Genomic DNA, 15959 nt, shown 5'->3' on the forward strand with positions numbered 1-15959 from the left:
TTTTTTTAGAAAATAGTTTCCTTCACACCAAACACACCCTTTATTTTCACTTTTTTTTTCTTTTTTCAAAATGCAAATTTTAAACTTTGATTTCATTAAAGTAGTCAATGCACTCGGAATCAATTCAATTTGTTTTTGCCTCAAACACGTTGTTATAATATTGTTGGAGTGAGGATGGTAAGGTCATATGACGACCGATCTTGTTACATGCTAATCAGCATATTAAAAATTATAATCATTAATAAAACAATGAATATAAGTTAAGAAGGTAAGTTAAAAACTTTAAAAGAAGGGTCACTTCTAACAAAGATGACGTGCCTCCAATCACAACTAAATTCTATACAACGTGGCAGTGACAAGAAATATGTATTAATATTTATATAATTTGTACTAAATAGATCATGTCTCCAAGAGTAGCAAAAGCATATGGAAACAATGAAATATATTCCCCCTATGGCTATATTTGTTTGACTTGATGAGTGCTTGTCACACCTTAGCTGGTTTCAGGTCCCTTTGGACTTTGCACCAACTACTTTTTTTAATTTTGTTGGCAATTTTTTCTTCATGTTATTTATTAGTTTTGGAACTAGATTTCTGAAATTTCTTCTAAGAAAATATCGTTTTGTTTCCATATTTTCGATTACCAATTTACACATATTAATCGCAAAATCGTGTCATATGTGATAGAAACTAAATAAGCTCTTACTTTAAGCACTTAATGACCAATTAGGTTGCTTAGCAGGAGGTGCTAATGAATTACATGTATTTCTAACAAATGAATTAAAATTACGGGAAAGAATGTGAACCAACATTCTAGATTCAGGGCGGTATTATCTAGTCGTTGATGAAATTATATTGAGATCTTGGAAAACCAAAATGCAAGTATAAATGGACGCCAAAAATGCATGTAATATTTTTTCATTTACCTAGTTCTTGGTCAAGAGAATTACCAGAGGTCAATCGAACTAGTATCTGATTTGTTGGGGACTGTTAACTCATAAAAAAGTACCAGCGAAATTGAAATATGAAAAAAAAAAAAAAAACTTGAATGTGTAATGCAAAAGCTACTCCATTCATTATATTTATGCAAAACCATCTTTAGTTCTTGGTTTGTTCAGAAAAAATTGACACTTGCCATAATTCTAAACTCTCTAATTTTAATATTTCTGTTATTTCTTTAATGACATGTTTTCTTGGGGTGACAAAATATTTTGTAGACCACAAGAAACTAAGAATACCTTGGATATGTTATATAAATTGCTTAAAGAAAGAGATATAGGCCTGTGAAAAGATGAAATTATCTTCTCGATCTGTGTAATTCTATCTCTTGTGTAGATTTAAGAATTCCTTCATCTTAAAGTAGAGAAAAAAAGGTTAATCATTTTAAAGCCACTTTATAATGTGTGAGTCTTCTGCAAATTAACTGAATTATTGGTTCTTTATTGGAACAAGTGATCCCATGACATTCTTAAATATGGTCAAGATCGATTCAACTGGATGATGACGTGTCATATTATTATTGGTTATTAAATATATTTGGGGTAGCAGCATATTGAAGCCTCTTCGGAGATTTGTAAGCAACGAAAAGGGTCAAAGTCAAGAGTTAGAAGTTGGAAGTTTGAACATCTTATAACATGGACCCACTCATCATCTACATGGCAGCTTTCATCACAAAGCGCCCGGTCACCCCTCCTCCCACCCCACATTTTCAGCCTATTTTAATTTGTATCACATAATGCTTTTAAAAATAAAAAATCAAAATTTTTCACACATAAACTAGATGTGTCCAAAAATGATGACAGATTTTTAAAAAGCATTTCTAGCCAAATATTATTAGAAGTTAAACCAATTGTTTTACACTCCCCTCTAGTTTATTCATGTGTTAGAATTACCTCATTTGGACAATTGTTTTAAAATTATAATTTATAAGTTTATAAGTATGATGATCATACATTAAGGAACAGTCTCACAAAAGGGATCGAGAAGTGTAATGTATGGTATTCACTTTCATATTTCTAAATTCTAAGTTTCTAACGCCTATTATCTTCGTGGGAATTGGAGTGTTCCGCATTAATCAAGTAATCTATTTAGTAAATTTATCACAAGTTTAATTAGACTAAAAAACCTTTAACCTTTTTATATAATGTACAAAATGAAAGAAGTGGAACTTATTTTAGCTCTACGAAAACAATTGGAACCTTAAATAAGAATTCTTAATACTCACGTGAGGAAAGAGTAATGCCAAGAAATAATGGGAAGATGTATAATTAGGACAAAAAACTTAAGACTGCAATTTCACATTAGGTGTACGGTTTCAATTCGTTCAAACTTTGTTACAAGCTGGAATCGACATGGATTTGAGAAGAGGCTAACTAGGGCTTGAAGTTTCATAGAGAAAGAACGAGCAGATCTCTTATTTCTTATCTCTGTTCAAAATAAAATATTTCTTTTTTGTATAAAATAAAATATGGGCCACTATTTTATATGACCCGACTCAGTCTGTCCACTAAAGCTATAAATAAAAAATGTAGGCCAAGCCCAAATATACTAATTACACTAACTAGCCCACATCAGCACAATTATTAAACCCAACAGTACAATTATTACACTCAACACCCCCCTTCAAGTTGGAGGGTGGTAACACACCCAACTTGCTGATATGTAGATGATGGACTGCCCCAGGTAGAGGTTTGGTGAGAACATCATCCATTTGAGTAGAGCTGGAAGTGTGCAGTAGAGAGATCAAGCCACCACCCAGCTTGGTGCGCACAAAGTGACAATCCAACTCTATATGCTTGGTCCGATCATGGAAAACAGGATTCTTAGCATGTATATGGCAGCCTGGTTATCACAGTAAATAGGAATAGAAGAAAGATTAGTAAGCCCAAAGTCAGATAAGAGTCTAGAGAACCAGGTAACCTCAGCCACAACTTTGCTCAAGGACCTATACTCAGCCTCAGCTAAGGATAGGGATACAACAGGTTGTTTCTTGGATTTTCAGCTGACCAAACTGCCACTTAGTAGAATACAAAAAACAATCACTGACTATCTACTATCAGGACAAGAACCCCAATCACTGTCACAATAAACTTGGAGAGAAAGATCAGAGGAGTTGTTGAAGAACAACCCAAAATCAGAAGTCCCTTTCAAGTGCCTCAAGAGGTGCAAGGCAGCTTTCATATGAGGAACACAAGGATGCTACATGAATTGGCTCAGATGTTGTACAGAAAATGACAAATCTGGCCTAGTTTGTGTTAAAAAATTTAACTTGCCAATCAAACTCCTATACAACTCAGGACTGGTAAAGGATCACCCACATTGGCCTTTAATTTTTCATGTAGCTTAAGAGGGCAAACCACATGAGAAGATATATCAGAATAAAATTCTCTCAGGAGATCATGAATGAACTTTCTGTGATGGAGTAAGACACCAGATGGAGTATACAAAACCTCAATACCAAGAAAATAATTCAACAATCCTAAGTCTTTGATTTTGAACTGATCATGCAAGAAGTCTTTCAAAGCAGAAATTTCATCTAAATCAGTCCCAGTAAGAACTATGTCATCCACATAAACAGCCAAGATAACAATAGAATCCCCAGACCCTCTAGTAAATAAAGAGTAATCATTTAAGGAGTGAGCATAACCCCTAGACTGTAAAGCATAGGAAAGTTTGGCATACCACTACCTGAAAGCTTGCCTTAGCCCATAAAGAAATTTCTGTAACTTACACATGAGGGTAGCACATGAAGAAGTAGAGGGAACAGATAAACCAAGAGGAAGTTTCATATACACTTCCTCATCCAAATCACCATGCAAGAATGCATTATTGGCATCTAGTTGAAAAAGAGGTCATTTTCTTTTGACTGCTACAACAATAAGATCCTTAATAGTAGACATTTTCACAACAGGAGAGAAAGTTTTATGAAAATCAACCCCCTCAAGAAAGTTTCATGAAAATCAACCCCCTCAACCTGAGTATCACCCCTAACCACCAACCTAGGTTGTACCTCTCAATGGTACCATCAGCTTTATATTTAACCTTGTACACCCATTTGCAGCCTATGGGTTTCTTCGCATGAGGTAATTCAATAATTTTCCAAGTTTGATTTGCTTCCAAAACCTCAAACTCTTTCCTCATGGCATCCTGCCACTCAGGGACAAGAGCTGCCTGAGAATAAGTGAAAGGCTCAGGAACATGCTACCGACTAAAATGAGAATCAGAGGAAACATAACTGGAATCTAAGGATGAAGAGTGACATACATAACTCTAAAGGTAATAAGGTTGTTTATGCACCCTAGTATATCTTCTGAGCGTATGAGGAGAAGGTGGACAGGGAGGTAGATGAGGAGAAGAGGAAGGAGCAGAAACAGATGAAGAAGGAGAAGCTGAAGAGACAAAAGAGGATGAAGGGGGAGAAATAGGAGAAGAAGAAGAAGAAGTAGAAACAGGAGCAAGCAAGGGAGAACCATGACAAGTGGGAGATGAATAAGAAACGTAAAATGAAGTAGAGGGAAAATCATCAGAACATGCAGAAAAAGGAAAAGGACAAATGATGGGAGCACTAGAAGAAGATTGAAGAAATGGAAAAATGTACTCATGAAAAATAACATCTCTAGATACAAGGCAAAAATTAGTTTCCAAATTATACAGTTTGTAGCCTTTCTTAGCAAAAGGGTACCCCAAGAAGACACAAGGCAAAGCTCTAGGCTGAAACTTATCCTTATGTATTTTAGGAACAATAGAGTAGCAAAGACAGCCAAATGCCCTAAGGTGAGAATAACTGGGAGGTTTACCATATAAGAAGTTCATAAGGGCTTTTGTGATTTAGTAAGGGAGAGGGAAACCTGTTGATCAAATAAGTGGCAATCAAGACACAATCTCCCCAAAATTTAATGGGTAAGTGGGATTGAAAAAGTAGGGTCCTGGAAGTTTCAAGCAAATGCCTATGTTTTCTTTCCACCACTCCCTTTTGTTGTGGAGTGTGTGGACAAGAAGTTTGATGCACAATGCCTTTAGCAAAAAATAATTGAGATCCAGATAAACTAGACCCTAACTCCAATGCATTATCACTCTTGATAATTTGCACCTTATAATGAAAGTGGGTTTCTACCATGGCAATGAAAGCCTTTAAAAGGTCAAAAGCATTGCTCTTGGCACCCAGTAAGTGAGTCCAAGTAGCTCTAGTATAGTCATCAATAACGGTCAAGAAATATTTTGATCCATCATAAGTGGGGGCATGGTAAGGACCCCAGGTATCAATGTGGATTAATTAAAATGGTACAACAATTTGTATTGAACTATCAGAAAATGGTAATCTGGTTTGTTTAGCCAGTGGATAAACATGGCAAGTAAAATATTATTTGGAAGACAATTTAGCATTACAATCAGAAATATATTTTATCTTAGAAAATGACAAATGACCAAGTCTATAATGCCAAAAAATATCCTCTTTATTGACTTTTTTCAGTAGTGCATGATCAGTATGCACATGTGTATTAGAAAACATATTTGTATCAACATTAGAAATATTGGAACATTCAATAAGAGAAACATTACAAGGAATAATACTGGAAGTAGAAGAATCACAAGAGAAGGATGTTGTAGGAAGTTGAAAGAGCTTGTAAAGTCCATTTTCTGGCCTACCAAGTACCACTGGCTTCTTCAGTTAAGGGCCCTGAAAAGTGCAACTAGTATTAGTAAACTAAACAAGATGACCAGGTCTAGCAACTAATTTGTAAACAGAAATTAGATTATAATGGAATGAAGGAACATATAGGACATTGTGGAGTATTAAATCAGGGGACAAAGTCAAAGAGCCAATATTAGTGATCTTAATTTTATACCCGTTTGGAAGTGAGACAAGATAAGGAATAGGAAGAGTTTGAATATTGAAAAGAAGAGATTTGTCAGAAGTCATATGATCAGAAGCTTCAGAATCTATAATCCATAATATGTTCTCTATTTTAATAAGCAAACAGGTTCTGAACAGACCACTTTCAGGCATTAACTCACCAGCAAAGTTGGCTGAAGCCAAGAGATTTGGAGTGGAGCTTGAACTAGACAAGTGTGACTGCTGTAGCAACATCATCAATTGGGAATACTGCTCTTTAGTAAAACCAGGCACTATAGACAGTTGTTCAGACTGAGATTGGGGCTGGTCATCAGAACCCCCAAAAGAACCAAGAAAACCAGATTTGTCCACTTCAGTATTGGCAGCCATTTTCCTTGGACCAGTAGTTTTGGAGAATTTGAAGTTTGGAGGAAAATCATGTAATTTGTAGCACTTTTCAATAGTATGGCCTGGCTTTATTAGAAGTATCAAAGCTGACTTTTGAATGAAAATTCCAACATTAAATGAGGCAGAACTTGAGGAAAAGTGAGAGGCAGAAGAAACTTGTCTATACTTTTCATCACTCAGCAATATGTTGTATACAATGTTCATGGAAGGAAGAGGCTTTAACATAATGATGTTGCTCCTAACTTGAAGGTAGGTCTCATTAAGTCCCATCAAGAATTGATACACCTTTTCCTCCTCTTCAGCTTTTTTATTTCCTCCACAAGTACAAACACTCAGATGATTGACGGAGATAGAGGCTATTTCATCCCATAGTTGTTTGATTTTATTAAAATAAGAGGCAATATCTAAGGACCCCTAGAAAATATGTGCTAGATCTTTCTTTAATTCAAAAATCCTAGCACCGCCAGCTTTCCCATATCTCTCTTCTAGTTCATTCCAGATATCTTTGGCAAGTTCTGAGTATTCAACACTACGAGAGATTTTCTTAGTGAGAGAATTGGTAAGCCAGGATACCACCAAGTCATTACAACGTTGCCACTGTCTGGCAAGAGGAGAACCAACAGGAGGTCTCTCAGTAGTCCCATTTATAAAATCAAGCTTATTGCGCACAGATAAGGCAACCGGTATATTCCTTCACCAGCTACCATAACAGGTACCATCGAAAGGAATAGACTAAAGAAGCTCCTAAGATATCTGAGGGATGAACATAGAGAGGGTGACAAGGATGAGTAAAGTCATCAGGATGAAAAGCAGTGTGGCGAGCAGAGGAGTTAATTGGAACAGATGAAGATTCAAAAACACTTTTTTTTGCAACAGAAGTAACAGTACCAATCATCATTTTACTCAAACAATATCAACTAGCTAGATATGCAAGTGAGATCATAGAATCTGACAATGAAAAAAATGAATAGAGATGAAACAATGTTACCTAATTTTTCACAACCGGAAAGACACAGCCTTGAGATGAAAAAAAAACGAAAGAGAAAGCGGAAGCCAAAACCCTAGAATCCGATGAGAGTCCAGCTGATAAGTCCTTACTGTCCCAATCGCTTGTAGGAATCAGAAGGATAAGACGAGATAACAACAAACAGATGAAAAAATTTGAAGTACCAAACACCGAAACCCTAGGAATCAGAAAATGCCTCTGATGAGAGAACTCAAACAAAATTCGGGCGAAAAATTACAGGGGTAACATCGGACAATAGCCAAGGACGAGCTCTATCATAATCCAAGCTCTGATACCATGTTACAAGCTGGAATCGACATTGATTTGAGAAGAGGCTAACTAGGGCTTGAAGTTTCATAGAGAAAGAGAAAGAACAAGCAGACCTTTTATTTCTTATCTCTGTTCAAAATAAAATATTTCTTTTTTGTACAAAATAGAATGTGGGGGGCACTATTTTATATGACCCGACTCAGTCAGTCCACTAAAGCTATAAATCAAAACGTGGGCCAAGCCCAAATACACTAATTACACTAACTAGCCCACATCAGTACAATTATTAAACTCAACAAATTTTTTGGTGAAAAACTTATCAGTTAATTATCTCAAAGCTGTATTTAAACAAAATTTAGTTAATTTAATCTATGAGAATTGGAGAAACATTAGGTACAAACTGATGTGATAAAGTTTTCTTTTTAATATTTCCAATCTGTATTTACACAAGTGATTTGTTATTGTTTTGGTGTAAACTTAGAGTAATTAAATTATTTGGTAGTACCTTCCATAGCATATCTACTGGCATTTGTTTGTGCAAAATTTCTTGCGAAAAGTGAAGATAAGTTTTGGAAGATGATATTTATTTCAAAATTTTGGAAAAAGTTTTTTTTAAAGTTAACAGGTGTTAGCTAGATGAGTTATTTTTTCTCAAAAACTCCTCCGTCACTCATAAATCTAAAACTAATTACATCTATTCAAATGTATCTTCATGTTTCGCAGTTTTCTTAGAGAATATTTTTCCAAATGTTGTCCAAACAAAAACCTGATTTTATTCAATAAAAACATAAATTTTGGGAAAATAGCGGTGGAGGCGGCAGTGCCTGATTGGCGGGTAGTGGCGTTTGATGAGAATCTATGCACGACGTTTCCTTTCTAACACAAACAATACTCAGTTAACATTAGACGCTCAAATCTCTGAGAATCCGGACCGCACGTCAGTTTCTGCTAATTGTACCTTTTTTCCCTTTCGTAGATTTCACATTTTCACAGTACGGCCTTTTTAGCTGTCTTCTTTCTTACATTTATGTTTTCTTTTTTCATCAACGCTTTTCTGTCGTGCGTACCTCCACTCTCCTTCATTTATGGCAAACTTCTTGTTTTTCTCGCTTATTTTGTGAATTTTAAGGTTTAATTGGTGTGGAGAGATTGGTAAATAAAAAGGAAATTTTATACGTTCATTTTGTCAATTCAAATTGTAAATAGTCATAGAAAATTAAAGTATATAGTGATAATGGTATCATCTAAAAACAATTCGTACTTAACTGTCGAAGGTTAAATTGGAATTAGCCAAAGGAAATTTTGAAACCAAATTTGTGAAGTTTAGATAAGAAGATAAAAATAATGATAATATTGTAAAATACCTTTCGCTAAAATAAACTATAAATAACCGAAAATAAAAGAAACAAAACAAAAACGCAAAACTCACACTTCTTTTTATTAAGAGTCAAACATAGATATTTTTGTTGCTCCTATGACATAGATGCTTATCCCGTTGATTTCTGTGACATTTCATACAGTGATGGAATTAGGAAAAAGAAAGTTGACATTATAAATCCTCTTTACATGAATTGGCTACATGACCACCAATTACACAACCTAGCTCTTCTCCTATACTAATTCTAAATTGTATTTTTGCTGCGAAATAAAAAAGTATGAGAATAGTGTTGGTAAAATAATTGCAAGAACGAAATATTAGTAACTTCGATAGTGTATTCACTGCCTTAAAATTTATTCCTTTTACTATATGGCTACTAGGATGCTTGGCAGAACTCTTTTAGAACTTACAAAACCAAACAAAATCAAAGTTTCTAATGCTTGATCTTTCACAAGCATACGTTCTGAAAGTTTTTGAATAGAAGAGAAAAATAAAGGCGATTTTTTTTTACGCTTTGGACTTATAAAATACTACCTCTGTTCCAGTATAGATGAAACTATTTCTTTTTTGGTCTGTTCCAAAAAGAATGACCCCTTTCTAAATTTGAAAACAATTTTGCTTAAATTTACAATTCTACCTTTAATGTGAAGCTTTTATACACAAATACTCTGGACCCATTTTTGACTTGTTTAAAACCACAAATTCTAAAAGTTTTTATTTTTTTTAAATTTCGTGCTCAGTCAAACATGTTCACAGAAATTGAAATTAATTATTTATATATAGCCTATATGTCTGTTAAGACATGACTGTTAGTAGACTTCACATCTCTGACTAAAATATTAATTGTTTGACTGAAAGATCAACTACTTTTGGGCTAATATGGGAGACAATTTGCACTATCTTTCTCAACACTAATTCTTATTCTCAATCAGTAAATAATACTATTACGTTGAAAAAAAGAAGTAAATGATACAATTACGGAAAGATCATCACCAAAATGAAAAAGTATGGAATTATTGTTGAATTTCTAGTTTAAAAAATTTCATCAACTACTTATCACCAATTAAGATCAAACGACAATGTGAAAATTTGCTAACTACAACACAAACAAGGTGTGCATCCATATATGTGAACTCTTCAAAGAATGAGTAGTGAATGGTGGTTGTACAATATAATGTAAGAGATCTAACCTTCTTACTATTATTTCTATAGCAGTAATTTAATTTGGTGGTGAGAGAAAAAGGAATAGCGTGTGGACCCTCAAGTATACAATTCTGAGATGATCCATCGATGCATTCACGTTTGGAAAGAAAATTTTATAGCACAACACACAAACATAGGGCTTTAATATGGTAAGTAAAATTAAAGGGGTAGTAATGAAGAGTAGCATTTTCATTAAACAAAGCCAGATAGAAGATGAAAAAAAGAGAGACCACGTTGATGGCCTCAACCCCTCGTCCAACTGTCTGCTCTTCTGTCTTCCTGCTTTTCTCCATTTTCTTATTCTAATTCCTCCCCCCCCCCCTCCCTCCTCCCCCCGGACACACAAACAGTGTTACATACAACTAAGTTCTATGTGTATGTTGTGTGTATATATGCATGTACATGTGAATTTAATTTATTTACACTTATAGTGTAGAGAATTCAATATTATGAATGTATTTTAACGTGTTATAACCGTTGATAATTTGCCTTATATTTGGGTTACTATTCCTACTTTTTATGAACTATTATATGTAAATATCTTTTATGTGATTTGATAATACAAAAAATATTCATTTTACATGGTAAGTGTATAGAAATTAAATTTATGCATATACTATGTATATTACTCATATTCCATCAATCTCCCAGACCCAACACCCACCCACCTTAACTTCTTCCTAACCCTACTCTCCCTCTAATTTCTCATGTTTATATACTCTTAAACTTCTCCTCTAAAATCCCCTATTGTCTCTCCATAAAACTTCAAATATTCTCTCTCTCTCTCTTTCAAGAAGTCCATTTCTCTGCATGCTTATCAAGATGACGATGAGCAATAACCACAATGTGAGTGGGTATCACAACAACAACAGCAACAACATCGGCGATCGAGATACGACGTTGACAAAGGTGTTTGTGGGAGGGCTGGCGTGGGAAACTCCAAAGGAAGCCATGAAAGAGCACTTTGACAAATATGGTGAGATCTTGGAAGCTGTCATCATCTCCGACAAGCTCACCGGCAGATCCAAGGGCTATGGCTTTGTATGTTAATTCTACTTCCTTCTCTTTACATACAGACCTATACATTCAAAAATACTACAGTATACCAAACTTCACTTTATCAGCTTTTATATATATAGAAAGAATAATAATCCGAAAAGTGACCAATTCTCTAGCACAACACATTTAGGCCGAGATTGGAGGTTCGAATAGCTAGCTAGTTTTTCCATTTAGGTGATTTTATTGATAATTGGGTTGTGTCTTTCAAAAAATTCATCTATCTTGAATCTTAACTCTTAGGTGCAAAAAATGTATACAATCCAAGCACTCTTTTTCGTAAAAAAGAAAAAACTATTCGTACTCACATCAAAACTACATTAATTTGTTATACTACTATTTAACTGATGAATTAATCATGATTATATATTTATTGAATTGACATAAACAAAAGTTTTTTCACATTTCCGCTATTGTATATTCATCGGAATCATGGGTGTTCAATGCGTGCATGTGGAAATATTTCTGTTTAAGTTTTTCCTGAGTGGAATTTAGGCATTGAAGGTGGTACTTATATGTAAACTGAATCAATTTGTTCCCTGTTTTGGATAAATAAATAGGTGACATTTAAGGAGGCAGAATCAGCGAAAAAGGCATGTGAGGATGCAACCCCAATCATCAATGGCCGCCGAGCCAACTGTAATCTGGCATCCCTCGGCGCACGTCGTTCCAGGCCCCCTCCTTCTATCACTCCTCCTCCTCCTCCTCAACAAGGTATCTTAATAATCTTCTTGACGTGGTTATTATTATTATTCTTTTAAAACAAAGATAATAGTAGTAGTTCTCCCGTCGCATTAAAATCTTGGATCCTCTATTTTGACCCAAACACATGTATAAAACCACGATAATTTATTAAGTATAGCACACGTTAAATGCTAAACTTCAAGTATAGAAATATTTTCTGAAGGAATTCCCTATAATTTAATCACTTATGATATTCGAGGAGGACATGAACTAGTAGTAGTATATATCTAATTTATTTTTCCTGAAAAATATTGAAGGACCCAACGTGGTAGGACCAAGGGCCAATCCAGTATCACCTGCAGGTCACGTGCAATGGTACTATCCTGCTGCTTCGGCACCCCAAGCTGCTGCAGCTCCAGCTTCACCATATCACCATCATCAACCTCTTCCTTTCTATGGGTATTATATCTTAACCTGATTCAACCCTAACTTTATTCGCACACCCCTAACATAAAGATTGTTGTTATTATGCAGTTATTCTCCAGCTTATATTGCCACAGACATGAATTACAATCATGTAAGTAAAAAAACAAATTTAATTAAGGCAAATTTGGTTTTCTTTTTTTGGGAATATATTGAATTGAAGGCTTAATAAAAGGGTTGTGATGTGGTGGACAGAAGCTAAGCTACACAGGTGGGGCCTACATGAATGGGCATTTCTCTCAAGTGTATCCATTGATGGGTGGCAACACATTGATGCCAATGTACCCATATTATCACTTTCACCATCATCAGTCACAGACAATGGGCCTTCCGGCCCATATGTACTCTCCAACAGCTGCTGTTCCGGCCCTTATCTCAAAGCCCACTTCTCTTCCTCCTACTGCAGGTACCTACTTAGTATTACATAGTAGTATTTTTTAGTCAAATTTTATTTAACCAAGAATAAGTGGGCCCATCATACACGTGGTCAAAGGAGAATATATTCAACATCTAATCTATTACAGAGTGGCATACATCTTTGTAAAGATTCACCATTCCCATAGGTCAACAAGGTAAACAAGTAGTAATAACTTGCTTAAGAAAGTAAAAATCTTCTTAAGATAATGTAATTTGTGTGGTTATTTCTTGTTTGGATAAACTATTGGTAAAGAACATTTAAGATAATGGTTAAAATGTAATGAAAATTCACTACTTAGTAAGATATAAAATTAAGTTTGAAATATTAGTGTAACATTAGTTTATAGTACTAGTATTTTTACTTGTTAGAGGAGAAGAAAATTTCATTTAAGAAGTTAAGTTGTTACAGATGGATAAAAAAAGAAGTCCTTTTCATTGGAATTCAAGAATAGCTTTCTCACTCCTATACACACAGGAATAAATTTCTAACTCATACATTACATAATTTCCTGTCTTTAAGTTCTCTCATATTAGAGCAATTTTATTTATTAAGATCTAAAAACATATACTTTAGTAAATAGTACGAAATGTGAAAATATACAATTACTTTTACTATGTGATGATTATAAAGAATCATGGAAGTCCTCAGGTCACAACTCACATGGTTTACAGTCATTTGGAACATGACCACGTGGGAATGCTCTAGGTGATCTAAAATGAGATTCTATTCATTTTTTAATAAAATTGTTTTTATTGATTTCTTAGTATATGAATAAATAAATATCAAGTGGTAGTTAAAATAAGATTGAAAACTGATATTACAAAAATACAGTTTGCTTGGCTGTGGAATAGGTACAATTGGAGCAGGTGGAGTTCTGATCAAAAGGGTGATGTCAAAGAGCAATTAGATTGGAGAAAGGTGGTGGCTGGATCAAATAACAAAGAGGATTATTATAGGCTGCTCAGAACAATACTATTATTAGAGATCTGCAGTAGCTCTTCTAATTTCCAATTTCATTTATTTTTTTACTTTTCTTCTTTGTAATTTTTTCTAAGCAAGAAAAAAGAAGTTATTATTGTCAATCAGGCAGCTAATTAGATGTATTCATTTCATGTCTATCCCAATGGCTAACCTATTGAGCTCAGCTTGAGCTTCTAAGCATAAATATTCAACTATTGTATAACCTAAAGTCATAAGTTTCTTTCATGGCGCAATTAATCTCTACCTGCTAACAGGGCGGCTCATAATTTTATTTAAAATTTATTTTTTTAGTTTTTTGAGATGCAAAATTATTAATAATTTGTTTGTAATCGATTTCTTCTAATAATTCTTTTTCAATTGATAATATAGCTAATCCATTTAATCTATCTTGAGACATTGTTGATCTTAAGTAAGATTTTATTAATTTTAATTTTGAAAAACTTCTTTCCGCTGAGGCAACTATTACAGGAATTGTTAACATTATTCTATAAGCAATATAAGCATTTGAAAAAGAATCAAGTCTTTTTATATGATTAAGTATATCGATTAGATTATCATCTTCTACGTGTATTATTTTCCTTAAAACTTTTAATTCATAAAATAAGTCTAAACCATCAATATCAGAGTTACTATTATGTTTCAAAGAACATTCAAGGTTAAGACAATTTTTATTTAAGTTCTCATCATCTAGAGATCTCAATGTTTTGCCACTAAATAGGAAACCAAAAATATTTTCATACGCTTCAAATTGCTCAAATCTACTTTGAAGTGAAAAAATAGCTTGGTCTACTATGTATAAAAAGTAATCAACTCTAAAAGATTCTTCAAGAGATTTTGTAATTTCATTATCAACATTCTCATCAAATTGTTTCTTTCTATATATTACACGTTTATTACGAAATTCAGGTTCTATATTCCACTCACATGCAATTTCCTTAGCAGAAATCATGGAAGTTGCATATCCTTCTTCTCTATATTTTTTGAAAAAATAAATCAAACCCCTAAGTTGATCTATGGCAATGTCAATATGCATATCTTTTGATTGTAAATGTTTGCTAACTGAATTAACTGCAAATAGTATATCATACCAAATAGTCATACCCAGTAAAAACTCAAAATTTTCAAACTCATAAGTTGCTAAACAACTAGCTTCGCTTTTAGTTTTTGGATCCTCACTAACTTCTACTAATTTCAATAAAGCATTTCTTATTTGTGGAGTTTGAAATCGTATTGCTTTAATACTTTCAATTCGACTTTTCCAACGCGTTTGTGATAATGATTTAAGAGTTAGGCTAGGTACATTATCTTTTAAAATTTGCCATCGCTTAGTAGAAGAAGAAAATAGTGAATATATGCATTGTACTACTCCAAAAAATAATATAGCTTTGGTACAAGAATTAGCCATATCACAAAGTACCAAATTTAGATTATGACAACCACATGATGTATAAAATGATCTAGAATTTATGTCGAGCAGTCTTTTTTGCACTCCTTGGTGTTTTCCCTTCATATTGGATCCATTATCATATCGTTGTCCTCTTAAATTATCAATATCAAGTCCAATACTTTTTATCTCATCTACAATAACTTCAAAAAGACCTTTTCCACTTGTATCATCAACTTTTAAAAGCTCTAAAAAATATTCAGTAATTCTTACTGGAGTTACAGTGATGTCGATACTCCGTAATATAAAAGACATTTGTTCTTGATGACTTGCATCTGGAGTGCAATCAAGTATGATTGAAAAGTACTTTGTTTCTATAATTTTGTCAATAATTTTATTCTTAATTTCACTAGCTAATAAATTTATCAATTCATTTTGTATATTATGTCCAAGGTAATGATTATGAATTTCATCATGCTTAATTCGGCGAACATGTTCCTGCATGATTGGATCAAATTCTGCAATCATTTCAATTAGACTCAAAAAAATTCCGTTACTTTCTTGATAGATCTTTTCATTTTTTCCCCTAAATGCCAAATTATTTTTTCTAAGAGTTTTTATCACAACAATAATTCTTGGTAATATATTTTTTCAGTGCTCTCTATCTCTATTGATTTGTTCTTGAACATCTTTATCAATTATTTTACTTTTGTGCAATCTCATTTCTAAATCAATCCATGCACCCATATTAATAATATGCTCTTTTGATATTTCATGAACTTTTAGCTTAGCACTTATATTTCTCATTCACTACTACCATCACTAGCTAATTTACTGCTACAAAAGCTAAAAGTC

General features: G+C 33.7%; 2 protein-coding genes across 3 annotated transcripts; one reads left to right on the top strand and one right to left on the bottom strand.

Annotated features, from left to right (window-relative positions):
• Positions 1 to 5704: 5704 nt before the first annotated feature.
• Positions 5705 to 7139, bottom strand: LOC142168238 (uncharacterized). The gene is made up of 3 exons (XM_075228896.1): positions 6952 to 7139; positions 6703 to 6842; positions 5705 to 6597 (listed from the first exon to the last, which is right to left on the bottom strand). Exons 1-3 carry the CDS (start codon positions 7137 to 7139, stop codon positions 5705 to 5707), a joined length of 1221 nt encoding a protein of 406 aa, XP_075084997.1.
• Positions 7140 to 10677: 3538 nt separating this feature from the next.
• On the top strand, positions 10678 to 13963 carry LOC107765461 (putative RNA-binding protein ARP1). 2 transcript variants are annotated; one of them, XM_016584117.2, is made up of 6 exons: positions 10678 to 11139; positions 11715 to 11868; positions 12156 to 12297; positions 12373 to 12415; positions 12517 to 12727; positions 13591 to 13963. In XM_016584117.2, the coding sequence occupies exons 1-6, from the start codon at positions 10909 to 10911 to the stop codon at positions 13644 to 13646; spliced, it is 837 nt and encodes a 278-aa protein (XP_016439603.1). In that variant the 5' UTR covers positions 10678 to 10908; the 3' UTR covers positions 13647 to 13963. The 2 variants fall into 2 exon arrangements, with proteins under 2 accessions (XP_016439603.1, XP_016439610.1); XM_016584124.2 differs by having other exon boundaries at positions 10681 to 11139; positions 13571 to 13963.
• Positions 13964 to 15959: the final 1996 nt, after the last annotated feature.

Source organism: Nicotiana tabacum, chromosome 13, assembly GCF_000715075.1.
Source record: "Nicotiana tabacum cultivar K326 chromosome 13, ASM71507v2, whole genome shotgun sequence".
In the NCBI taxonomy this organism is placed as follows: Eukaryota; Viridiplantae; Streptophyta; class Magnoliopsida; order Solanales; family Solanaceae; genus Nicotiana; species Nicotiana tabacum.

Excerpts from the sequence above, each read along its gene's own strand:
- LOC142168238 (XM_075228896.1), bottom strand. The coding sequence starts at position 7,139 with ATGATGATTGGTACTGTTACTTCTGTTGCAAAAAAAAGTGTTTTTGAA. Across the intron at positions 6,843-6,951 it reads TATTCCTTTCGATGGTACCT|ACAGTGGCAACGTTGTAATG; the intron begins GTTATGGTAGCT and ends TCCTCTTGCCAG. Across the intron at positions 6,598-6,702 it reads GAGATATGGGAAAGCTGGCG|CCTCTATCTCCGTCAATCAT; the intron begins GTGCTAGGATTT and ends GGGATGAAATAG.
- LOC107765461 (XM_016584117.2), top strand. The coding sequence starts at position 10,909 with ATGCTTATCAAGATGACGATGAGCAATAACCACAATGTGAGTGGGTAT. Across the intron at positions 11,140-11,714 it reads GATCCAAGGGCTATGGCTTT|GTGACATTTAAGGAGGCAGA; the intron begins GTATGTTAATTC and ends ATAAATAAATAG. Across the intron at positions 12,298-12,372 it reads CAACCTCTTCCTTTCTATGG|TTATTCTCCAGCTTATATTG; the intron begins GTATTATATCTT and ends GTTATTATGCAG.